At 38.6% G+C, this 27,939-nt stretch overlaps 1 protein-coding gene across 1 annotated transcript in view; it reads left to right on the top strand.

The window, feature by feature from the left end:
• The window catches only part of plxdc2b (plexin domain containing 2b), a 78,967-nt gene continuing 51,028 nt past the window's right edge, over window positions 1-27,939 (top strand). Inside the window, exon 1 of the mRNA XM_044104325.1 lies at window positions 1-555. Coding sequence (XP_043960260.1) covers window positions 468-555 — 88 coding nt within the window. The 5' untranslated portion in view covers window positions 1-467. The remainder of the gene's footprint in view (window positions 556-27,939) is intronic.

Here is a 27,939-nt window from a genome sequence, read left to right as displayed (position 1 = left end):
TTTTTGCGGGTTCGAAGGTGGATGAAAGCCATTGGCTCTGGGGAGCTGATGACGGTGAGAGCGCACCGTGTTCTCCAGGAGCGCCTTCTTCAGCTTCTTTCTGCAACCCAGCAGCTGGGAAAACAGCACCATGTGGAGCTGAGCTGTACCTTCCTCTCTTTTTATACGCTTTAAACTCTCCTTTTTTCCTAGACATCACTAGCTCTGATTCATTTCAGGTGCGTCCCAGGAGCGCGCAGAGCGGCGCACATTTGGACACAAGGAAGGAAAAACAACAACAACAAAAAAACAAAAAAAACAATCAGTGCTCAGTGCAGCGCAGGCAGGTCTTCGCTCTTTTAAAAAGCAGCAGGGACGGCTGGCTGCTGGAGAGTTGGCGCTGTCGGTGCAGGAGCGAAGACGGACTGCGCTGGTGGCGGGGGAAAGCAAGGATTAAAAACAGCGGAATAAAGAGAGAGAACTTGGATATGGCTGCTGTGAAGACGTTCATCCTTCTCGCTGGAGTTGTTTCATTGTTGCTCTGTGTGTGGAATATCCGAGCGGACATCGGTGACGGTAAGAACCCGTAGCCTTTACTCGGACCTGCGTGTTAGGACCAGAGCTTGTCCGTAATAAAAATACAACAAAGCTGGTGGAGTGGATGTGTTGCAGCAGAGACCCTCATGTTTGTCAGACTCTAACATGTGTGCAGAAAAATTCCCTCAGGGTGTTGTTTGATTTTTGGGACTCATTAGATTATTAAACTTTTAAAAAAAGCTTTCATAACCCAACTTTCAGCACTTAAAATAAATAAATAAATAAATAAATCATGCAAATTTTATAATCACTGCGAATATAATTTAATTTACTCATGCACAACATTTAGTCTGATTGGATGAGATGGACTGCATGTTTGGTTTAGGGGTATGGGCGGTTGCCCTGGACGGCATTAGAAATGGGATGGCTCAGATTTTCTATTGTATTTATGGATGTGTGGGGCAAGCAGTGAATTTTTCTCACCCCAAAATGTTGATTTGCTGCATTTTGATTTATCAAAGGGTCTGCAGAAGGTGGTCCTTCAGTAGGAGTTATTTAATAAGTGCTACTGAATCCTATACTGACAGATCTTTGATACATTTCTTACCCCTTTGTCTTCCAACACATTGTTGCTGTTTCCCCAGCTAACTTACAAAGTTTGCAAACGTTGCTGCCATAGAATCTTCCACAAAATCGTACCTTGTTTGTGAATATCTGGTTGTACCAAATTTCCCAGTAAGATGTGGTTAAAAGCAGCCAAGTTAGCTAGTGTTTTACCCTTTATGTGGGGCTACATAAATGTTGTTTCAATATCAAATCAGCAGATTAAACAAAACACATAATGCTTGTTTTCTAGATGTTTTATCCTGCATCTACAGGTACTAAAGTAATTTAATGATAAAACAGGTTTGACAGTTTTCTGGTCTGGGTGTGGCTGCTTAAACTGATCCACGAGATGCTATGAATCGCTGTTAACTCATGATTTAATAAGAGATGCAATTACTTCTTCAACTGAATTCCACGTGGGAATTCAGTTACCTTTCTTAAAAGGTAACTGAATAAATTGAGTCAGCTTTCAAATGTATTCAAGTTCATTTTTGTTTGGTATGATTTTATATATATCTATATCTATACACATAATCTCAAATATCACCACACCAGTAATCTGTAAGGAGCAAATGTCTAAAGTGCTGTAGAAAAAGCATTGCCTATTTGCAACTTTTCACACATCAGGGGGGAAAAAAAACTACACAGTTCCTTTTCTTCCACAGTGGAGCTACAAGTCCACTGTGAAGAATGGAGGCCGATGACACCAATAGTTCCCCTGAAACCTCAGATCTTAACGATGTGATAAGTTTTGCGATTCAGCTCACACACGCAAGCTCTTGTTTTTTACTCCAGATAGCGGTCGGGGAAATTCTCTTCCGCTGACAGTGACTACAGATTAAACTCACATGTGTGTGATGGCATGCCTCAGGGATGTGTAGGAATGTTTTGCAGACCCTCACACACATGCATTTTTGCAGACAGTTGCAGATTACAGATAGGTTTAGGAAAATATAAGTAGAGGAAATCTCAGCCGCATCAACATGTACAAAAATAAAACCCTCTCCTGGGCAAGCTGGACGAATTTGTATGTAGGACAGTATTTTTAGACGAGGTGCTCCCCTGCTTGTTGGATGACCTTTACGCCTGTGCAGCTGGAACCAGGAGCCCCCTGTCCTTGCTTAGATTGGTGCTCATTAATAAAGCACAAAATGATGTTTCCAAAATCAGCTGCTCCACAGGGAGGATTTAATGCACCATTCACTCCCAGAAAGCTTTCAGTCCCTTGGAAAAGTATCACAGTAGCTCCAGCAGAGCTTAAGATGTGAGGAGTGGCTGAGGAATTCATTTCCCCTCCTTGCATTTATTAGTCAGATGAACTAGAGAACATCTGGGTAAAATTACACAACATCCTGTGAGCTTAGTGCATCCTTTTTTCTTTTTTTTTTTCAGGTTCCACGCCACACTCAGCGGTGGCACTCTCAGAAAATTGGGGCTGACTTTTTGGGTCAATTTGTGCTCTGTTGCTTTCCCTTGAATGGGGGGGAAATAAAGATGTACCACTACAGTCTGGAGTGTGTCTGTCCATGCAATGAGAGTTTAGGAGAGAGAGGCTTGGCTCATTTAACTACGTGGTTTGATGTTAAAAGCTCTGTGTTTGGAGGCTGTTAATGTGCGAAGACTGCGGCTGCATGTGGAATTTCCTTTCCTCGTACGCTGGAGGAGGTTGAAAGAGGTTGTAGGCTGTCTCAGACTGCAGCAGCGTGGACGTCTCCAGCTCAGACGCCCTGTTCTTCATCCATCATGCTGCCAGGAGCTGCCTCTGCAGTCATGCACACGCTCAGGCGCATGGATGGTGTGTGCTACAGCCAAATGTAGCTCTATAATGAGGACTCTAATGAATTGCTTGACATTAGCTTACCGGCTCCTGTTGTGTGGGCTGCTATGCTGTTTTCACAAAAAAATATATAGAATGCAATTGTTGTTGATTAAAACAGAAAAACAAAAAATTGCAAAAGTAACGCGTATTCACAATTATTGGCTTACAAGTTTTATGGCAACAATTCAAACCTCGAGTCTTCTTGGTTATGTCTCGACAAGCTTGGCACACCCATTCTGTTTTCTCCTATTTTTCTCTTCAGATTTTCTCATGCTCAGTCAGGTTTGATGGGTGGGGTGGGTGGACAGCCATTTTTGGACATTTTAGAGATTTAAATTTGAATAAAATCCAGGCTCCTTAAGGATATTCAGAGATTGGTCCTGAAGCCTCTCCTTAGTTATCTTGGCTGTATTTTATTTCTTTTCAGATATCGTAGATCATTGCCTTACACTTCAGAGCACTTTGTTGACCAATCTCCATATTTGACTAGTCACTTTACCATCTTTGCACCCTAGTCCCCAGTCACTGAAAAAGTAAAAAAAACTTCCTATGACATGATGCAGCCACCACCATGCTTGACAATTGCCTCCCATCAGCCAGTTGATGGGCAGTGTCAGTTTTTCACCAAACTTTTTTTAAATCTCTAAAAGATATATCTTTACTGGATAAATAGGACTGATTTAAAGGCAGTAATAAAGAATTGTCTTCAATTTACATTAATTAATCATATAGTCAGAATTTGACCCTATTTAATGCTGTAAAATTCAATTCAGTAATAATAAAATACAGTAAAAATTTGTTGATCATAACATTCCGACTGGCTTCACACAACTTAAATGAAAAAGCTTTGGGGGTTGCATTAAATCAGTAATGTCCAATCAATCAATCAATCAATCAATCAATCAATCAATCAAACTTTATTTGTTTAGCACATTTCAGCAGCAAGGCATTTCAAAGTGCTTTACATCAAATCAAACACAGGAACACAATGCAACATAGAATCAACAATCAAAATACGACATTAAGTCAAGTTCCATCAATAAATTTGTAATTGATTATGTTTCAAGTACAATCCTAAACAGGTGGGTTTTTAGTCAAGATTTAAAGGAAGTCGGTGTTTCAGCTGTTTTACAGTTTTCTGGAAGTTTGTGGTGCATAGATGCTAAATGCTGCTTCTCCTCATTTGGTTCTGGTTCTGGGGATGCAGAGCAGAACCAGAAGACCTGAGAGGTCTGGAAGGTCGATATAACAACAGCAGATCTTTAATGTATTGTGATACTAAACCATTCAGTGATTTATAAACTAACAACAGTATTTTAAAGTTTTATCCTTTGAGCTACAGGGAGCTAGTGTAAGGACTTTAAAACTGGTGTTATGTGCTCTACCTTCCTGGTTTTAGCGAGAACTCCAGCAGCAGCATTCTGGATCAGCTGCAGCTGTTTGATTAATTTGTTGGACAGACCTGTGAAGACGCTGTTGCAATAATCAATGCGGCTGAAGATAAACGCATGGATGAGTTTCTCTAGATCTGGCTGAGACATTAGTCCTTTAATACTGGAAATGTTCTTCAGGTGGTAGAAGGCCGACTTTGTGACTGTCTTTATGTGGCTTTGGCTGTTCAGGTCAGAGTCCATCACTACTCCCAGGTTTTGGGCCTGATCACTGGTTTTTAGTTGTAATAACTGAAGCTGTGCACTGACTCCTCTTGTTCCTCTTTAGGTCCAAAAATAATAGCTTCAGTTTTGTGCAAATAATCATCAAATGCAGAACAGATATCGAGGTTATGATTCATTCAACAGAGTTTTAATCAACCAGAAATGCAAGCTTTTAGAACTGGAGTTGTTTTAAAATTACACAAACCTGACTTTCTGTGCTTTTACAAACGTTATGACCCGTGTTTCACCTGCGTTGCCTTCAAAGAGCTGGATGTTGCTGTCAGTGTGTTGCTGCCTCTCACCGAGGCTGATGCTGTCCCGTCTCACACAGGCTGTAGCTACCTCCACACACAGCTCACTGGTTCTTTTAACAAACAACTGAAGCTTTATATGAAAAAGTAGCTTACACACCCACCATGAAAGCTTCCTTTTTAAAGCTTCCAAACGTATTCACACCCTTGGACTTTTTCACATCTTGTCATGTTACAACCGCAAACTTAATGTGGTTTATTGGGATTTTATGCGACTGACCAGGGGATTGTAACCTGCAACAACACAGCCGTTCACTGCTTGTCCAAAGTGGGGAAAGACATCTGTGCAGATTCTTAATCATCCCACATGGTGTAGATCACACATATTTAATGAAGAACAAACCATAGCAGCTTTTATGACAACTATGATAAAAAATGTATGTAAAGGAATCCCATTAGCCAATTCAAAAATAGCTGCAAGTCTTTACCAGCTTTGGACATCTAAAGACACATATTTTCCCCTCATTCTTCATTGCAAAATAGCCCAACCTCAGTCACATTGAATGGGAAATGTCTGAACATCAATATTCAAGCCTTTGTGCTTATTCTCACCTGGATTTATATCTGGACTTTGGCCAGGCTATTCAAATGCTTGGGTGTATTTTGATCTAAACTATTGCCCTGGAGCTCTGACTGCATATTTAGAGTTCTTATGCTGCTGGAATGTGAATCTACATTGAGCTTTTACAACCTCTATTCTAAAGCAGAATCTCCCCAGCATGATGCTGCTGCCATCATGTGTCGCATTTCGTTTTCCTCCAAACGTAGAGGAACAAGTTCTGTATGAAGGTCAAAACTTTTAACTTAATGTAATCTTCATTCCTGATCTGTTCCCTAAAATAAGCAGAAGGATGAAATGAGAAAAGTTCAGGTAACTTGAAGAGTTTAAGGGATGCCAGCATCATCTCAACCACCTTTTTTGAGCTGGTTGTCAGCCCCCTTGGAATTTCCTCCACCTCATTCCTCTCCCAGTGTCTGCTATTTTTCTGACATTGCACATTTTGGAGTAGCAGACTGAGTTAGCTTTCGTATTGGCTCTCTATATGACCTGCTGAATGGAGCTGCCATGAATGAGTGAAGGGGGTTGGGGTGCCTTTAAGCGGGTGAGAGACGAGGAGAGGCAGAAACAGCGGCGAGGCTTATTGTGCCGCCCTGTGTGCGGCAGCAGCAGGCCGTGCCATATCATCCTCCCCCCGATCCTCTCTCAGCAGCATGAAACAGCAGCACCAGGTTCCTGCATTCGTCACGCTATGGCCCTTGTCGCTCATCTCCCCGCCCCTCTCGGTTCGCGAAAAAGCTCAGCCCGACTGCTTTAGAGAGATGAAGCACCACATCGGGTTCAATAGGCTGAGAGACAAAGAGCCAAGAGGCCACTAGTTAATGATGCCCGACGTATTTAAGCCCTTCTTTAGGGTTTTTCTCATAGGGGTTTCTTCAGTCTAAAAGCTGATGCAAAGCTCTGCCTGGGTTACAACTTCTTAGAGGCGCTGGTCATCACTCTGGCATCTTTTCCCTTTGTGAGATTTGTTTGGGAAAACCAAAATCCATGAGTTATGTTCAGCATCAGTGGAGAACCTTTGAAAAGGTTCAGTGGAGAACCTTTTCAAAGGTTAAAAGCCCTGTGATGGTTAAAGTAGCACGGATGCTGAAGTTAGTGCCCCAGTAAATAGCTGACAGTCATTTTTCCACTCATCATAAACATCCTGCTTTTGGTCAGATGATTGGAAAGCTGTTAGCAGGTCACAGTCAGGCTCCTCTAAAAGAAGCTGCCATATGAAGATTATTAGATTATCAGCCAAGAAGTGGGACTGTTTCCTTTTTTTTTTTTTTTTTTTTTTTTTGGAGGAGGAGGAGGAAAGGGTAAAGTTTAATGGAATAACAATGCAAGAGATAAGACGGGTAATTAATATTTTTCCTTCTTGTATGACTTTCTCAGTAGAGAATTCAATTACAATGTAGTAGCAATATAATACTAAGTGCCTTGCAAAAGTAATAAGACCCTTTAAACTTCTTCACCTGTCAACTCATTAAAACAACAAATGTCAATGTATGCTTTGAAGATTTTATGAGATAAGCACTACTTCCTATACGTCTGTCTGTGTGTCTTAGTGGAAGGAATATCATCCATCTATTTTCTGTACACTTAGTGAGTCTGGGAGGGGTGCTGGTGCCTATCTCCAGCTAACATTCCGAACAAGAGGCAGGGTCACCCTGGACAGGTTGCCAGTCTGTTGCAGGGAATATTATACATGTCTTTTCAAATTGTTTTAGAGTTGGAATCTCATCCAAGCATTCATCCATCATCTTCCGCTTATCTCAGATAAGCGGGAGCAACATCTCCAGGAGGGAACCCCATAAATTGTTGTATCGTGAAAAATTTGAACAGGTTCTAGGTATAGTACCACTTTTGCAAGACATTGAATACATTAGTTGTTATATCAATAATGATATTGTTAATCATAATGATATTGATTAACAATATCATTATGGTGTCTTTGTAGTTGCATGATTTTCTTCTTGAAAGCTGCAGTGTGAACCATTTTCACTCTGTTTTTACTTTCTGTCATCTTGTTAGTATTTGGAAAAGGAAATTGGGGTTGTTTTGCAGTCCACAGGAGAGAGAAACAAGAGCCCATATTTGTCAGTTGAGTTATAGGCCAGGTATTTGCTGCTCAGTTAATAAATGATCTATGTTTTTGGGGTCAAGCTGTAATGAACAGCCACAGTGTTGTTCACTAGTTTTCTAATCATCTAGAAGCAATAGCATGCAAATGAAACACCTCCTGCCTGTGTAATTGTGGATCTTTATAATTACAGGCGAATTAATCACTGTGTGTGTGTGTGTGATTTGTTTGTCACTTGTGGGCTGAGTGGTTCTCTGGCTCAGCTGTTTTGGTTTAATCACACTGAACTGCAATGCTAAGGCTGGCAAAGGGGGTTGTTGTATATAGTTGTACAAATTTGGATCTGTTGCAGAGTTGCACTGATTAAGCTTGTGGCCAATTTACAATTCAGATGTTTGCCATTTCAAACTTCGAAAGAAAAATAAAAAAACAAACTTTGTTTTTGACAAATTTATTCTCACAATTGCAAATAGTTATTTTTGTCTTTTAATTTCCTTTTAATTATGCAACAACCGTGGTTGCTCTGCAGATCAGCTATACTGTTCCCACCCTTGATGCTTTTCTTTTTTGCCCTTGCACCAAAGTGCAGTGAAACTCCCAAATACCCGATGTGCACGGTTAAGTTTATAGCAGAATATTCTGAAGTGTAAACATGCAATGTTATTAAGAGGGCAGTTGAGCGCAGTGTTACAGGCTGTCTGGGCATGTTGAAGAAAGATAAGGTGTTTCTGTGGCAGAGGAGCCATCCAGCCCACCCTGCAGCAGGCTTCGTGTTCTAAGAGCAGCAGCAGTGAATTGCCTTTGTCCCACCGAAAGCAAGTTGCTCTGGGTTGATGGCATACTTCCACATGCCTCACACTGTTCTCACACTTGGTCTCTGTGTTTGCCTGTTTGTGATGAGTTCATATGCAGTAGCTTTCACTCTTCCTTTCTGACGTTGACAAGAGCCAGGGCAGGAGTTGAAGGAAGTCTGGATTATAATTTGGTGCGAAAACATCACATTTATAATCTTCCAAGTGCAGATTTCTCAGACCAATGAAAATATTTTTGACTCTCATGCAGGCTGAGTGACAGAAAAACTTCAAATAGCCCAATAATGGCTCTGATTAGCCTAACTTGATGCTTATATTATGAAATACACAGTATTCAGGATCTTCACTGGTTCTCTTATCATATAACGCTACATTTATCTTGTGCAATTCAATTTAAAGTTAATGGTTGTATAAGTTTTCTCCCCCTTAACCTTATACCTTGTGGAAGTACATTTTGATTTCATTTCAGCATTCAGACTTGACAGAAGTCCATCAGCATCCTACATTTTGACTTGACAGTTTTTACCAGTCCTGCTTACAAATGACTCACTGTGATGAAAATAAATCCCTCTTCATCCTTAGCCTTCTAGCAGACCTCTTCAACAGCAGATGCTTTCTGCTTTTTATGTTTATTTATGCTATTTTGATGATTTATCGTTGATGATGAGTTCTACGTCATTGCAGTTGTCTTACTCTCATCCTAATCTTTAGTTATCTTCTCAGTTTTTCTATTGAGTTCAAGTCAGGACTATAGACTAGTGCAAATTGTTAATAGTACAGCCAGTAAGAAGAAAGATCTTAGTCTTTCAACCTAAATATGCCAAGAGTTCTCCAAGTTCTTCACAGAATTTGCAGCCAACGCTCCAGAAAAGGCCATTTCTATTGAGCTTTCTTTTTATTAGCTTTGTTTGTGTTATGATCTCGTGACAATATTGTTGGCTCCCATTTCTCAATAATTAAAAAAAATCTATCCATACACAGTGGTGTCCATTATTAGTTCTGTAAACAGTGCAATGCTTAGTAACGTCAACGTTCTTCTTCTGGGCACGCTGGTCGCTTTGGGGTCGTAAACTTTTCACACGGATTTCTGATTGTAATAGGATCATTCAGTAGTATGAGCAGCCATCTACAATAAATCGGATTTCAGCAAAAAAATTGGGATTGAACATCAACACTTGATGTGTTAACCTAACCTATGTGTGCTCATGCACTGCTTTGATTCTTTTCTGTTCAGTCACTGTGATTGTGAAAAGTGGAACACTTTCATTTTAACCTTTAGCTGTAATAAAATATGAACCCCTGTTGGAAACTCTGAATATGCTATCAGTGTTCAATGTTTGAGAGATGTGGCTGTTGGCTAATATGTTATGGTGACAGATTTATTGTTATTTGCTGATAGATGTTCTTGCATTTGACGGGGGAAAAAAAGGCTTTTTTATGTCTTGACAATCATGTTTAACCCTTCTTCAAACTGATTTATTAGCCTGCTAATCATGTTATATGCATATTCAGTCCAAAGGCCATCAATTACAGCTTTATTTGCAACTGGTTGCTCTTCCTCTGAAAGAAAGCTCCCCTTTCAGTAATTAGCCTGTTAATGTTGTTCACAGTTTTCAGACAATGTTAGTTGAGCTGTGCCAGGCTGCTTGAGGCAGACATTGATGTGTTTTTCACTGCTGTAGGTCCAACATTGCTGCCTTTGTTGCTCTGCCCGGAAAGTGTCCCTGCGTCTTCTGTCCACGGCTCTCTCATTCCCTCCCAAACTCATCCTGACAAAAAAAATGTGCTTGCCCCAAACCGATCATTTTCAGAGACCCAAACTCTGCGATCTGCAACTGATTGGGGCCAGAGCAGATTTTTGGTGAAATGAAAGGCTTAGAGCCACTGGGGTTTTTCTCTGTATGGATCAAAGTTGTTTTCTTTTTGCCACCTTGCACCCACAGACATATTTAGGATGTGACAACTACCATCATGTGCTTTTCCGGTAAACACATTCCTCTTTGTACTTGGAGGCTTGTTTTGGTATACAGGATGGAAATATAAAAATTTTTGAAACGCATAACAGAAAGGAAAAACCTCCTGGTGGAGATTTATTGGCTTTGCTGTAACATCCTGTGCAAATGGGCATGATTTGTTACTGTGCTGGCTGGACAAAGAATAATCATCATTGTTCTTTTTGTTGCTAATTTCCTGCTCAAATTAGTCACAAGGATTTTATGGAGATTTAGCAGTTGTACCACATCTGCAAAGCTGGTCATCACATCACCCTTCAGGAATCAGGGCTGCCAGGAATGGGAGGATAAAGAGCTTCTCTGGGAAAGAACCCCCCCCCCCCAAAAAAAACAGCCGAGGTTTCTGGAAGGGCGCTTGGAGAGGATGTTTAGAGCAACACACTCTTGGATGAGCTTGTCCCAGCTGTTCTCCCAACTTTGCTCTGCATTCATAGTGAAACTGTAAACAGGAGGCTACTTGGCTGGCCAAGCGCAGTTGGGGTCAGTTGCACCTCATTTCTGTATTTTCATCATTCTTGCATCATGTATTTATGGCAGGTGGAAAACAACCCCAAACTATGAGTTTTGCACACCGTCTGTTCAAGACACTCATTGAAATCAAACTCCCTGGGCTTCAGGCTTCCAGCGTGCCGATCTTTACGAACATCTTTGAAACCAAATTCTTGCTAATTATATGGTCGATATATTTAAATCTCAGGTCAATTATGTAAAATTGTAAAGAAAATTAGTTTGTACAGTTTTGTAAATTTTAAATTTGTCAAAGTTTTCAGACTGCTGGATGTAACATTCTCATATGTTTAGCCCCATTTTTGCTCCCAACTATGTCCAGCTTTCCTCTCCCTGCTGAAGAAAGGCAGGCCCACAGTATAATGCTTCCACCACTGTGTTTATCTGTTGGAATGATAATTTAGTGTTTCATCAACCACATATTGCATTTAGAGCTGAATATTTTTTTTCACCATGGTTTTCTTGACACTCTTCAATGAGTGCTTGAGTGAACAGATACTTCCACCTGAGCTGTAGATCTGTGCTGCTCCTTCAGAGCTACCTATTGACTCTTTCACTGATTGCTAGCCCTCCTTCTGCAACAAATTGGTTTCCCTGGATTTTATTAGCGGTCTCAGAGAAAAGAGGGCTCAATGCAGCGGCATACCACTATTTTATTTATGTGAAATATATTTTTCCCTCAACTTTTCTACTTTATTGCATAACATAAAAACAATAATACAGATATTCTTGGTAAAAACTAGTTTTATAAACCAAAAATTCAACCGAGAAACGGACAACAGGTAAAATTCTTCTACTGATTCTTTCACGTTTCTGTTGCTTTGCCCGTGTTTTCTTGCAGAGAGTCATTCCCTGAGCTCAGCACAGAGAAGGGAACAAAAGCTCGCTTTGAGCCTCTGCGGTGATAAATTGCAAGGTGTACAAACCGCCTTTGTGTGCCTGCAGTGTAAAAGGAAAAACACCAGGTAGCAGTTCTCCTTTTCTGCCCAGGTAACAAGAAACTGTGGTCTTAATTGTGTTGTCTGACACAGTCCTAAGAAATCTTGCATCGTCATATCAACAGAAGCATGGGATGGGGTGTATGCACGCATTTTAGGATTCAGAAGGCAACAACAGATCTTTGAAAAAAGTCAACAGCAGATCAGAAATTGTGGTCTGGTTGTTTGAGTGTCAAACTAAGTCTATGAAAGTTTTGTTCTGAATGCTTTTAGTAGATAACCATTTTTGTTGTGGGTACTGAGGGGGGGATGAATATGTTTTGCATTTTTCTTTCCAACCTTCTTCTCTCGCACAGAAATGACAGTTTGGGTGCAGCATGAGAAAGTGGGAGGGCAGCGCTCAGTAGTTTCCTTCCCTTTTCTCTCGTTTCTGAGCATGTCATGTTTGCTCAATGAGTGTCACTGAAAATGAATGCCTTTGTGATCTGGGCCAATTCTGCTGAAGTACTTTGTCATCTCTCCGGGATCCCTGAGCTTGAGCAGAAAGTGAAAAAAATAATGTTTGTTATGGAGTGAGAGGACGTATCATGTGGCTGTAATTAACTCCCAGTGAAATACTTTTGTCTGCTTCCCCCAAGATCCTCTCGGTTATATGGCAAGAAAATTGGAGTGAGTAGTTTAAAACAGAATGTAGAACCCATATCTGTACTCTAAAGCAATATTGGTGCTACCTGAATAAGAGCTTTGATGTTAATGAAACCACAAAGTGTTAAATAATAGAAAAAAATACCTCCAGGGTAAATAAAGTGCAAAGACCCTGAGAGGTTAAAAACAATATTGAGTAAAAAGCATGAACACAAAACAAAGGTCCGAAGCACTGAAGGTCATTTACACAAATACTTAAACAAAATAACAGCAGAAACGTATGGAGTTTGATTTTGGTGATTTCCAGGTGTGGATAAGTATGAAAAAGGAAGATAATTGTAAAAAAAAAAATAATAATTTCCTGACTTACACATCTGATTGTCTTAATGTTGTAACCTCCTCTAGCTTTTTCTCTTGTTATTCTTGTCTTTTCTTCCTCATATTTTTGTTCATCCTCCCTTCTTATTTCTGTTCATTCCTTCTTCTCTTCTCTCCTTGTATTCTTCTCTACTTGTATTCTTTCCTCAGTATTTCCTTTCTACCTTTCTTGTTTCCCATTAATTTTCTTCCTTTCTTTTTCTACTATTGTCCTTTCTACCCTCCTTTGGTCCTACTGCATTGTCCTTCCATCTTCCATTTTTTTGTTTTACATCCCTTCCATCTGTCTTTTCTTCATTCCTCGCTATATATCTAGCCACGGATTTTCACTTTAATACAAATCAGAGCTTCGAGTAGGCCATGGTAATACTCAAGTATTAGAGTTGCTGTCCTACGTTGGTGAGCCTCCACCCTTTTGTGTCCTCTAACATGTTTTATTCCACAATTTCTTTGTATTATGCTCCATCCATCTTCCCACAAGTTCTGACCAGCTTCCTTGTCCCCAGTGGGGAAAAAAAAATTCTCATAGGATGATGGTGCCACCACCATGGTGGCCACCATGAAGTAAACTGAATATTTACTTCAGTTCCAGTTGTGGTCTCCTCACCTGCGTATTAAAACAAGACCTTCAGTAATGGGTTTCTTAATCCATAAGTCAGATTTGGCTCAGTGTTAAACAATTTGTCATATTATTTTATCTTCTAGTTCCCTTTGGACATCAAAATCTGTCATCAATTATGGAATCTGTATCAGATTTTGAAGAAAAATGGCAAATTTATGTCTACCCTGAAGGTAATGCAGACAGGTACATCATTGTTCCGGCCTCACAGGAGAAATGTGTGTCTCAACTTGAGGAAATTCATATATTGATTAAATGTCTGGCAGGCTCAACATTCACCTGAAGGTTTCTGAAATCACATATGGTGCAGTGTGCCAATATACTCTACAAAGACCTGTTTTCTGCCAACTCAACTTCATCATAACATATTTATTTTAGCTATAAATAACTAATCAGAGCTAGATGTGCTTTGACACCTGCAAACCGATAAATATTCTTTTTTGTTTTGCTTTAGACAGATAAAAGATTGAAGATTGGCTTGTCAGCAAAAACTGCAGGTCATGCATGATATTAGTTCTCCCTGGAGAGCTGCACTGATCTATGCTTGAAGATCCTAAACATAAATGCACATTCCTTATTTCATGTCCTTTTTTCACCCTCCAACAAGCCAGACAAAAAATGTCTGGCTTCATTTTTATAATGTATCATATTTTTATATGCGACTATAAAAGTCACTCAGTTATCAATCAATTTCCTGCAACTCTCAAACAAAGCCAGCCTCATCTGTGTTCATAGCAAATATTTTTTTCTGCACATGCTAAATAAACAAATATATAATCATTTGGCATGTATTAGCTATCCGACATAAAGTATGGAGCAGCTGAGACACAATTGGACTGAAAAAAAAAAATCTACAAAAGCGCAAAGCTCAGAAATAATTCCTAAGTAATAGCTGGGCATCTTTATGGTTTCTTCCTGGAGGCTTCTTTTGTCTGAGCAAGTGCAGAACAACATGCTGCTTCAGGTTAGATTGTCTCTTTACATACTACTTCCCATGCAAACATTAGCTCTGGTCATGGTGAATATGCCTGAATGAGATGAGTCAGAGGGTTTATTAAAAGCTCTGGGAATATATGGCTGTTTTGTCTGAGAGCAGGTGTGTGTGTATAAAGTGAATGCAAACCTGTGTATTTGCATGTACAAGGTATGTGAGATTTTCTTTTATGACATGTCTAATTTTCAGCTGGTTCTTGTCAACATTTCACATACACGAATACAGATCAGAGTTGGCTCTGCAAGTATGCTTGTAAAGAATTAATGTTGTGAATTATTCTTCCAATTTTTTTTTTTTTTTTATCATATCACAAACACGTGTGTTATGTTGGGTGTGATGAACACCAGGGGCTCCATCCCTAATAAATGATTTTACAAATTTATTGGGGTATTTTTGCAATACTACTTTATATTTCAGCTCTCCTATTTTGTCTTTTCCTTGGCTGCTAAATAAATCACTGCAAAATGCATCTAATGCTGCTGCTTGAGCCATCACTGAGGAGGCTATTTTCATGACCTTTTGAAAATGTATACCAGCTATATTCCTCATCCCTTGTTCAGTCGTATACATTTTTCACATTCTCCAATATCTCTTTCCTCGTCCCACCCGGTTCCTAATGATCATTTCTCATCTTGCCCTATTTTTCAATGTGAGCTGAGTAATGGACTCTCTGGTGTTGTCTCAGCATTCAGTCGTCTGATCCCAGTGTGTGCAAGAGCAATCCTTCATCTGCTGTCAGTCCAGCAGATTAAATGTCTTCAAATCAATAGGGAAGAAATAGGAAATGAGCAGTAATACTTGTGCGGGATTGTATTGAAATTACACTGATGTTTGAGTAAAGGGAAAAAGCGCTGCTTTCTTTATAAACAGCCACAATAATGGATAAGATAATTAGCATGTAGCCAAACATTAGCCTTTATCCCCTTTATTCTCTGCTAAGGTTTCTCCAACCTGTTCCCCTTGGAGACTTCATATGTTGCTACACCCTGAGGTGCATGACTTAAAACTCGGTTTAGAGCTTTCCTAGATAAAGTTAATCAGGATTCTCCTCATCTTGGCCACTTTTGCTGCACTTCACTTCTTATGTCATGTATACATGACATAAGTAGTGGAGAAAAAACTGATTTGTTCTTTCATCTTGAAACAATTTTGTTCCCTAAATGAGTTGTGCGGTTATCCACTCCCAGAAAATATTGCCGGCCGACTCATTATGTTTATGGTGGTGTTTTATTAAAAACCTGTCAATCAGAGTAAATAATTAACATTTGTACTACTGTGTTCTTCTACATCTTGTCATAGTATAAAACTGGAATTTGCATGTTGAAATTTGAGGAGAAAAAAAATAAATCAGCAGCAGGGATTTGAGAGGAAAAAAACCTTGGAATTATTCAAGTCAGTGTGTTCAGGAGCCTCATGAATGTATTCATTTTTCACAGAAAATGTATTATTGAGATTTGGATTCAACTTTTCTTTACTAATTTGTCACACAATGAGCTCAGGAGATCAAATGCCACATAAAAGTTTACAACCCTGGTGAGTAAAAGGAAAAGAATTTAAAAATATAATTATATAATGTTCAGACTAAATAAATGTATTTTTTTTCTTCTAAGTTTGTAATGAAGTTGAACTGGTTGAATGAAAATGCCAAAATAAATGACATTAAATCTTAACTGGATTAGCTTGTGAGCTGGAGTTAGCAGCAAATGTTTACTTTGTGCTTCCAGGCCTCCTCACAGAAATTTAAACAAGTACAACCAGCCAACCTACACAAAGAAAGGCTCTGAGGTTAAAAAAGCAACAACCAAATCCCTTTACGCCATTTTGACAATAACAAAGGCTGACGTTCATTTAGATATGAAACGGGGGTAAAAAAACCAAAACAGTTTTTGAGGTTTTGCTTTGGCATAAACCTTGACGTACTCTGTTTTTTTTTGGGGGTTTTTTTTTTGAGGTTTTATTTATTTTTCATTTTAACTAAAATCCTTTTCCTACTGTCTGAGACGAGCTGTGAAACCAGAACTATACATTCAGAACCATAAACTAATAAATGCTACAAGTGTACACATATGATATATATCTAGATGCTGTGGTTCTGGGCTACCAGAGGATTGACTACTTATTATATAGTTTTGACAAATAGCTTCTTTAAGCACTGTTTTAACCACATGTTGATTATAAACATTCACTTTTTAAGCCCAAGGTTTTGCCTGAACATGCCTGAAAGCCTCAGATCGGATCTCTACAACACACATGCATGCGGCTAGCATGAATCACATGACATGTGGGTTTCTGTGCGTCTTCCTCGGGGTGTTTATGTCTAGTGGCAGACTTGCAGTTACAAGACCCTGCTGAGACATGACAGGAGCACACTGAGCATGCTATGAGGCTGCAATCATGTTGACAGGAGGGTAATGAAAGGCCCCAACACTGAATGTCCCAATCAGACCATAGATTGATGGGCTGAAGAAGTTTGACCTTGTGTGTTGATGGTGACTGTCTTAATGGAGCAGGTTCACTAAAAAGATTGTCGCTGTAGTCAATTATTGTTTGTGGAGGATTAGGTCCTGGAATTTGGTGATTTTTTTTGTTTTATTTTATTTTTTTCCCATCTTTCCCTTTTCCCAACTTGAGTATGCTCATTGCTATCATGCCACAGATAGTTGTCTCCACATTATTTTGTGCCCCTGGTAAAGATGTAAGTATTTTTAATAATTGAAAACAAGTGGAACTGAAACAAAAGAAGCTGGATCAGGATGGTAAAGGACATTTAAGAAAATCTCCTCACTTCAATCCTAAAACTTGTTTACACAACTTGATCTGGGATTTTAGAAGAAAAATTTTCACTAGTGTGAATTTGTATTCTTCTCTTCTGAGTAAACACTCTGTTGAACCACCTTTTGCTGCATCCCTTTACCATGTACACCTCTAAAAGCTTTCCATATTTACACATGATTTCTTTTTTTTCATCCCATTCTTCTTTTCAAAACGGATGTCAATCAGTCATGGAAATGACATGAATCATGGAAAACAACTTTAAACATTAACTGTTAAGTCATGCCAAAACCTTTTAATTAAATTTCGATCTGGACTTTAACTTGGCCACTCATTTATTCCAGCTCTGGCTAAATATTTGTCGGAGTGTGAAATGCATCCTTTGTTTTTTCCTGCCATCATCTTTCACTTTGCCATAAATAAACAGAAACAGCTGAAACCTTCATTGAAATGGTTGCAGGCAAACACAGCCCACGCTTCACGTCCTACACTGTTGTCAGGAATGCTGAGTTTTCCACAGACGCCTTGTTTATGTCTGACCTTTATTTTTTTCCACTTCTCCCATTTCCCTTTTCTGCATGTTTGAAAGTTTTTGTTTGTCACCAAACATCTTTTCTGAGGCGCTGGAAAACTTCAGCAATGTTTTACAGAGGTACTGTAGCTTGTTTTTATTTCAACGAATGTCACCTGCATGTAGATGCTACATCACAAGTACGAAATAGGATTTTGGAAAAGTTGATGGTTCTTTTATTAGTTTGGATCTGATTTCTTTTGCAAACTTAAGATTCCTACCTGAGAGAGAAGATGCCTAACTTTCAGATTTTAATAGTTTTTAAAATCATATTAAGATTTCTGACACTCACTTTACACTGCACTAATAACCATTTCTAATATTACTAAGTAGTGATAACGCATTTAGCTGTGGCTGTGTTGTTTTCATTACTAGAGTCTTCTACTAAAAGTGGAAACAAACCCGTGTCAGCATTTGGGCTCTTTTGAGATGTTTTTTTGCTCTCAAGGTCGCATACATTTGCTGCCAGACATACTAGTTGACTTGTTTTGCTTTACTTTCACTCATAATATGCAGAGGTATGAACCAACAAGATTTTATTTTTTTATTTATTTTTTTTTATTGTTCTTATGAGTCTTGGAAAGTATAGAAAAGCAACTTATTTTTATTATATTAAAACCTTTGAAGAGTGAAAGCAATAATGGCAATTACTTTCCTTTCAAACTAAAGACCTTGGCTTTATTGAAAGCACAAAGAAAATGAAAATATAACAGTTAACATTGTAACAATCAGTATATTAAAGTAAAAATGTGCTTAAAAGTAGGTTAAATAATAGAAATAAGCTTTTTTTTTTGTTTGGCTATGTAACACTGTAGAACGACTCCCAGTTGCAAGTACTCGGGGCTATTAATTTCTGCTCTTCTGAATTTAAAAAGCTATTCTTTCATTATTTGCTTTGCTGACAGTGCTGCAAATTGAGCCAACACGTAAGGAATAATTCAGTTTAGAGGAGTAGAAGTAGGAGGATGCCAGGAAGGTATTGGCATTTCAATTGTCATGGCTCTGTGTGACTTCTATGCATCATAACATTTTATAAGGAGTGACTAGTATATAGTACCTGACTCTGAGGGAATATTCTGAATGTTTAGAGCTTGATTCCTTGTTGATCTGAGGAGACATAAGGCATCACACTCAGATGGAGAATTGTGGATGTCAGCCTTTAACAATGGATGGATTGTGGTGAGGAGATTGAAATGGATTCATTTCAATCCTCACCATTAGCTACACTTTGGCAGTTTTCTCGGTGGATTTCGATTCTTGTTTTTCCATCAGATTTCTAAATAGCAGTGTTGACATGATTGATTTATGGTTGATCAAATAGGTAATAATGCAGAATGCCTTGGAAAACCAAGGCATTCTGGTGCCACAATGGGCTCAGTAAACGAGTCCGCTATTCCTTTAGCTCAGGCTTGAGACGGGTATGTAGAAACAAACTTCTAGTGGCTGGTAGCAGGTAAAGTACTATAGAAACTCACTGATCCAAAACAATATCACTGCAGCAGATTTATTAGCTTTTCTAGTTTGAAAGGGCTTTAACTGGATCCTTCCTCAGAATCATATTGATTTTCTCCTTGCAATCCAATCAATAGCTTTGATTCTTCCATCTCTTTTTTTTATGTCAGGTTTTTGTCAGAGAATGAAGGTTGGTCAAACAAAAAGAAGGGTGAGTGCCATTTTCTGCAAAATATGATGGCTACATCTGGAGAGAGACCAAACACAATAATTGAGCTATTGTTCTTTTGCCAACATGAGATGGTATGCTAATGCAGCAATTACTTTCCTGTCAAACTAAAGTCCTTGGCTTTTTTTTTTTTTTTTTTTTTTTTTGAAAGGACAGATTTGTTCTCTCGGTGTTCTAGAAACAGGTTAACGATTGCAGAAGTCACAGCCTTAATGGTATCATTATACTCTTCTGACACTGACAAATCTTTAGTGGCTCACCTCTACGAATTGGAAATGACCAAAACACAAATTATGGTGTCTGTACTCTGCCTCACATCAGATGGACTGAACTGCACCCATCCTATAGGTCCCAGAGTAACTGAACCTGAAAGTAATTTTGTTTTTGTTGTTTTTAACTTGCCTTCAGCACATTCTCTCTTCTTCTGCAAGTGAACTGGTGTGAAGTTGGTGCATGTACACTATTTTTTCTCAGCTACCGCAGCTTAAGGAAACATAGAGACTCAACCCAACATCCAACCCCTCAGGAATCCTCTTCCTATGTTTGTATAGCTCATGGTTTATATCACCTTTTTTAAACTATAGTGAACTTTTCAAAGCACTTGTGGATATTGTGGCGTTTTTCTAACTTGCCTTTCCACCTCATTCTCGACACATCGTTGTAAAAACGTCAGGGAGATCAGTGAAATTGTGCCCTTACCTGTTCTAAACCAAAACCATGTTTGCTCCACCTAATATATATAAAAAATTCAAAGAGAGTCTGGTTATTGCTGCAGGGGAATTTTTATGTTTTATTCACCCCTGCTTGGTGTTTGCTTGCAAGTATTTCAGAGAAGTGCTCAAAACCAAGCTTTGGTATGATGCACCAAGTTTCCACCTTGAACTATGTCTTTGATTAAGAAATGCATAAAGAGAGAAAATATTTAGGCAAAGTGTGATTGTACCATGATACCTTAAATTTAAATTTTCTGCATGTACTGAAAGTTGGTTTCTCTAAAACATTATAGATTTTAGCAGATTTTTCAAGGATTTGTAAATTTGTAAGACTCTCAAACTGTATATTTTCCTCTTGTAATTTATTTATTCTATGTTTTTTGTCTAGATAGGTTTGTACATCCAGGTTTTTCCCACATTAGTCACAACAGATTGCTTTAAGAAATGTCTACTTTCAGTGTTACAGTACACCTAATTTTATAGCCCTAGTATAATTCTAGATTTTTATTTGATCATTTGTGTGGAAAGCAAGAAGTGAGCCAAAACTCTGACAGTGCCATTGACCCTCCAGGCTTGAGCAATGATCCCTGGAGAGCCAGATCAGCCGGGTTCTGATGGCATAAAGCCCAGAACCATTCTGTGTAGGAGGCAGGGTTGAAACCTACTTGTCACACTTGGATTCTCAAAACAGGGAGAATTAAACAGCCAGAGTGAAATGTATGTAAATTCTGCAAACAAACTGAATTTCTTTTACTGTATTAACTTCAAATAAAAGGTTTTTAAATTCATTTTGTATAAAAAAAAAATGTGTTGGAGTACTTTGTAAATCTCACAGGCACCCAAACTATTTAAAGACAAAACAATGAGCAAAAATGGGAGAAGGTTGGATGATACTTCAAAATGTGTGGACGACATTTTCATCCAAACCCAGAGAATCCCAGCAATCCAAAAAGTTGGTTGCTATTCAAAGTAAATCCTCAAAGTGGAGCACTAATCCTCTCCAATTCTGGTGTAGGTTTGATTAAATCTTTAGCATAATTGTTGAAAGCTGTAGAATTGCAAACATGTTTTCTTTCTAATTTAGCCTTCAGTTTATTGTGAAACGCTTTTATCTTTGACATGCAAGTGAGTGCATACATCAGTCTGACAAAACAATGACTAAGAACTGCTAGGTGATGAACAGTGGCGTGTGTATTTGGACTGGCGGGAAGAAACAAGCTTAGGCATGCAGACTTTAAACACCTCAAAAACCAAAATGAAGCTAAAGAAGTTCACCATGAAAACAACTGTGTTATGGTTAACTTAGGCTAAAACAGACTTCTAAAACTTTCAGAGATAGAATAATTTGAGTTCTCGGACTACAAAGAGAGAGTCTTTCGACTTGTTGCGTTCCTTTACTTGAAATGCAGAATCTGTATCTAGGAATGATGGTTTGCCTTTTATGTGTTTTATATGGCGTTGAATGCTGATATACAAGGATTTCCAGGGTTTACCATTTCTCTGGTTCACAGAGAATTAAAAGAGAAAATATCCAGTGTGAAACTGTGGTGTGGATGAAAGTGTCATGTTGAAGTCAAAGGTCAAAAGAATAGGCAGACTGTTTTGAGGTGATGGAAAGAAAACAAAATCTCTAATAACCACTTCTTACAACCAAAATATCAGAAACAGCAGAAGGAGAAAATGTGGCTGGCTATCTGTTTCAGCTGCAACATTCAGAGGGCAAGAGCTGAAATTGGCGTAAACAATGTGAACGCATGGCTCCGTTTAGTCTTTTATCTGTAGGTCAGAATGATGGTGATGGTTTCATGGTGTGGAGAATATTTTTGACACACTTGTTGCTCTTTTCTAGCAACTGAGCATTGTTTAAAACCCACAGCCTGCATGTGAACATGTCCGTCTGTCTATGAAAGCTGTATCCCTTCCTCTGATTACTTCGAGAACACAAAGTCCAATCATCAAAATTTTTTATCTTGAACAAGTCAATGAGTTCATTGTTCTAAAATAGTCTCCACAGTTACCAGATCTCAATCTGATGGACCACCTTTGGTTTGTGGTGGAACAACAGATTCTCATCATGGATGTTCAGATGACATATCTGCAATACCTGGAAGGCTGTAATTTCACCAGAATCTCTGAGGAATCATCCCCACAACTTGTTGAGGCTACATTACAAAGAATTAAGGTGTTTATGAAGCCAAAAGAGCGCACCACTTGGCACTAGCATGGTGCACCTATTATGTGTACATGTTCTGAGTAGGACTGATTTATTGCAATCCAAGTTATAATTTTTTTTTTACTGCTGACACTTTCATTGCATGATGGATGTATGGCAGAATTTGTGAGGCTGTGGGAAGCCCAAACTTTCTTTTGTCATTATGATAAAGTGGAAATTCCCATTTAGAAAAAAAGGAATTGTGTTAATATTAAATGTTTACAACAAAAACATGGCAACAACAAAAAACAGCTTCCCTCCTTTTGACGCTTGTGCCCCCTTTTTTTTTTCTTCTAGTAAATAAATATACAGTCTATGGCAGGGTGTCCAAACTCATTCCTTCCTTCTTTCATGTTTTAATTCTCTCCGTGGTTAGACACACCTGGATCAAATCATGGCTCGTTAGCATTCCTCTGCAGAACATTGACATGCTGAGGAGGTAGAAACCACCACCAGGGAGAGAACTAAAACATGCAAGATACCGACACTCAAGAACTGACTTCGGACACCGCCTGTATGAAGAGCAGTTCTTGAACATGGCAAATTTTCTGCAAATAATTTGGAGCGATATTCCACAGAAAAATCTATGATATAGGAATTTGTGAATACTGAACTGCATATAAGTGGGGTCCCATTGTATGATTCTTAGCAAAATAGTATTGTGGGTAAGCAAACCACTGGCTCTTCCTATTAGGTAGATGCCATTTTTTCTCTTGAACAAATCATATGTCAGAGTTATGTGTCAACAAATAAATGATAACATTTGGATTAAAATAGTCAGGGAATGTTTGAGCAGAAACAAAGCCTTTAACTAAAAAATTTTTTCTTAAGGAAACGTCCTTTACCTGTGCAGTCTATCTCAAAGCAACAACTGGTGCAGTGAAATGCATGTTATATATTTATAATCTATTCTTAATGCAAAATTGATGCACTGATCCAGAACATTGATGCTAACTGTAGCTTGCAGATTTCTGAGACTTAAGTTGTGACAATGCCTCAGTTTCTATTATTTTTTTTTTTTTATCCCTTGTGACGTAATTAATAATACAACATCGACTGCCTTATTGTCTGTGTGTGGCAATAATCTTTAAATCCAGTTAAGCAGTTTAAAGTAAAACAATGAATGTTGTAATTACTTTGTAACTAACCTCTGACCTGCAGCTCTTCCCAAGAAAAAAATAAGACCTCAATTATGCTGATGATTTATTTTTGGGTCATTATGATATTTAGGAAGTCCAATAAGTAAAACTAAATGTATCTCATTAAGCGTACATATTTACCAAGTAGATTGTATTTTATTGTCAAAGAAGAAGTGAAGCAGAACTGAGTTTAATTATGTTTCCTTGTCAAATCTCCACCCTGATAAATTCATACAAGAACAAGAAAATCAGAACAATGCAAATTCCTGACGGTCCCAATTTCTGACTGACTGGTACTTAATGAGATGCACATCTTTATGCATAAAATGCCACCCTACAACAGGATTTCTGAGGGAATCATCAGCCTATTCTGTGACACACGGCTCTTTGGGCCTCATTTTCTGCACAGCTAAACGCCCGGTGAGCCGAGAAGGGTGTGTTGTAAACAGTATTCATTATTGATTTCCTTTGAGATGCCCAAGTTTCCTGTGCTGAATGGCAAGAGATTGAAGCAATTAGAGACACTGTTTGATCTGGATGGGGTTCACAGTTTGTAAGCACGGCTTTAGAACATCCTCTCTTTGTATATTTTTCCTCAAAATGTATAGTGGTGAATCTGGATTTTAGAGTTCTAGTATGATTTTGTCAAATGCTATTCCTGTACATGATGTCAGTTTTCTTGTTAGCTTGTATGTTATCTTGCAGGTGAGACGATGTCAAATCTGTACAATATTTTTATTTGTCATAATTTTCCAAATATGTTTAAATCATTAAAAATTCTAAGTCTAGGTTTACATCTGCTTGGCAACAATTATTCAGATCTTGGCTAAAAACCTGCATAAATCTCTGAAGATTTATTATTTTCCTGCTCATATGTTCAGTATTTACTGCCACAAACATTTTAAATTGTCATACATAATGATGTAGGTTGTTTTTAGTGTTATAATATTGACCAGCTGTGCTCTATAGTAGGTGTTATTATAATTGATTAGATGCAGTGCTATTCAAGTTTGACAAATAACTGTCAAAACTATTGGAAATTAATTTTATTAAATCCATGTGAGTGCCTATTAAATTTAATCCTGAGGATACCGGAGGAGTTTTCAAACTGGATGATAATATTAAAACATCAATTAAAGTTTCTCTTTGCAGTAAAATGTTAATAAATGAATATCAGACAAATTGTTTCTAGCAAATGTCTGATATACTGGTATAGAATGACCAAAATTGTATAAAATGGAACAAGATGACCAGCAGGTATTGATGGAAAATTCTCATGTCACCATCGTTTTCCAAAACCACAAATTTGTCTTCCATGTAAGCAGTATAAATGGGATTTTCTGATATTGTTCATGATTCTGTAGAACTATAGCCATTTTTTCTACATTTACACTCTGCTAAACGCAATATTTCGATGTAGGAAAAAATGGGATTCTTACAAACAACTCAATATTTTATTTGCTATCCAATCCTCTCATAACTTTTGCTGGAAGTGATTTTCAGCTGACTAAAAAGAGTCTTTAGTTAAATCAATTTTATACTCTCATAAACTGATGAGCTCTTGTCTGTGTAAGAGAAAAATCACTAAATATCTTATCTGATGTTTAAATAAAGCTTTACCGAGAACTGTTCTCATACGTCTTATCGCTAACAGGTACCTTGACTCTCTTTGAACTGTGGGAAATGCCAGGTCAAAAGTGTGACGAAGTGGACATATCAGCATGCGCTTGGCTCTGGGAACGCTGTAGACGGGAGAGGGGATGCCAGGCTGCAGGGGCGAGCAGATCCTTAATGGTGATGGATTAGAGAGGAGGAGGCGGACAGGCCCAAGGGTCCTGTCTGGTCTCACACAGAACCCTTAACTCTGACAAAAGTGAAAAAATACAGTTAATGCACTTGGACTGCCTCTCAATCAAATTCTACCTGCAGGAAGAGACACACACACGAAGACCACAAACACACACAGAGCTCGCTTCTACATTGAATCAATCTCCAGCTAAAGGGATGCTCTGTTTCTTGCACACGCTTATGTTGCCTAACATATTGATTGCTTTCAGAGAAACTGTTCTGTTGAAGTGATTAATCAGCCTAAAGCACCCACTCTGAACAATTTATTTAAAATCTGTTTGATGTATCTAGTACATTTAACATAATAGAGGTGTGTAGTGACACACTTTATGTCCAGTAAGTAAAGTATTTCAAGCAATTCAATAAGCGCCCCCCCACTTGCAAAATACTAGCAGTGTAAAGAAACTTTATTGCAAACCTTCATGGCGTTGAATAGAAATTCATCATATCACTATTTGGGTGGATGGTCGATATGGTTTGGTGATATACATTTGATATATAATCAGCAGCTTGTTCATTAGTTGTTGCTTTTAGGTATGTTTTTGCAACTTTCCTGATGATAACTTGTACATTAAATAAAAGCAAAAGATGAACACTGAACCTCATCTGCATATTTAATGTTGAGCATAAATTTGATTTCATGATACCTGCCTGAAAACTGTATGTTTAAAGGTCAAAGCATCAATTTTGGTCTAAGGCTGCTTTTTTGACACTACCGAGGTAAAGCCAGCATGGCTTGGTGTGTTTACATTTATGTTCCTCTAAGGTTTGGTAGCTGTTTTACAGCTGGCCCAAAATATCCAGGATATCAGTGTGTCAGCAGGTTTCTGGCCTCAAACCCCTATGAGGCTGAGAAGATGAAGAGATAAGCTCCTGGCAGGAGCCTTGAGTGGAAAAGTGCTTTCATTGTAGGTGAACAAAGAGGTTTATTATGTTTGTGGAAGATGTGTAGCTATGTCTGACAAAGTACTAAAAAAGACTGTAGGGAAATGAAAAGAGTCAAAGATGCTAAGTAATATATATTTTCCTCAGATGGGACTTTTGGCAACAGATAACGAACCACAGCAGATAAAGAAAAAATTTTAAAAAAGTATATTAGAGTTTGTCTGATTTCCTATCTCTTGTTTTTGACTTGTCAGCTATAACAGAAGAAGACACCCATCCATTCCATCCATCCATTTTCTGTTCACCCTTGTCCCTAATGGGGTCAGGAGGGTTGCTGGTCCCCATCTCCAGCTACGTTCCAGGCGAGAGGCGGGGTCACCCTGGACAGGTCGCCAGTCTGTCGCAGGGCAACACAGAGACATACAGGACACACAACCACTCACACACTCACACCTAGGGAGAATTTAGAGAGACCAATTAACCTGACAGTCATGTTTTTGTACTGTGGGAGGAAGCTGGAGAACCCAGAGAGAACCCACGCATGCACAGGGAGAACATGCAAACTCCATGCAAAAAGACCCTGGGCCGGGAATCGAACCCTGGACCTTCTTGCTGCAAGACAACAGCTCTACCAACTGCGCCACTGTGCAGCCCCAGAAGAAGACATAAGAACAGGATTTATTTTCTACCTTTCCGTCATTGTTTATATTAGGAGCCAAGACGTTAGTAGAGATCCAATTATCCAAAGTTCAGAATTCACTAGTTCTTCCTTGATCTAGTGCAACTTTTGGAGTGTCCATCACAGCACCCTGATCTCAGTCCTATACAACATTTGTGGACAGAGATTAAAAGGAAGAATCTGAAAAGTTTAGCTGGAGGAGTGGACTAAACTTACTCCAAACTGTTATGAAATGCGATATACCAAACCTTTAAAACAAGTTTTACAGCTTAAAAGACTGTCCTACTAAATTCTAAAGAATTTAATGCAAATGTCTGAAAGTGAAGATAAAAACAAAATGCTGTCTAAAAAAGCCATTTGATTCATTAAATGAAAGGTTTAGTCTGATTTTATTGTCTAGAAGTGATTAAAAATGCCCAGAGTACAAACATAATTCCTTCCCAAATCATTAAAGCTAAAAAAAAACAATGATGAGTACCAGTCAACTCCTGAAGAGTTTCTTATCAAGAACTTTGCTGAAAATGAGTAAAGTTGTGAAAATATGCAAAGAAACCCTCTGAAAGACCTTCAGAAAGCTGCTTCCCTGAACAACTTTAAAAGACTGCATGAAGGTCAGACTTCTTTGAAGCAAGACATGAATAACTGAGGGCTGCCTAGAGATTTTCAGTCCTGTAATCTGTTGGAGGATCTTCACTGTGTCCGGTGATACCTTGCCTGCTGGCCTTTACACTCGCGATGAAAGGTTCAAAGCTCCAGTGCTTCTGAGAGTTCATTACTCTTCATCTCACTCAATGTTATGAAACTTTAGACATAAACCATATCTGACTGGAGCACTAAACTCCTGGATGCTTTTGTTAACAGGATGTACTCTTGTGGTCACCCTGCTGCCTACATTGCTCCACAACTGTTCATACCTGTTTTGCTCAATCTAATTTTATTTGCACTTCCTGTACTGGCCAATAAAGAGCCATTAAAACCACCAGTTGCACAAAAAAAGCCACAG

The sequence above is a fragment of the Gambusia affinis genome, linkage group LG21 (assembly GCF_019740435.1).
Source record: "Gambusia affinis linkage group LG21, SWU_Gaff_1.0, whole genome shotgun sequence".
Lineage (NCBI taxonomy): Eukaryota > Metazoa > Chordata > Actinopteri > Cyprinodontiformes > Poeciliidae > Gambusia > Gambusia affinis.
This window is presented reverse-complemented; position numbering and strand designations above follow the sequence as displayed.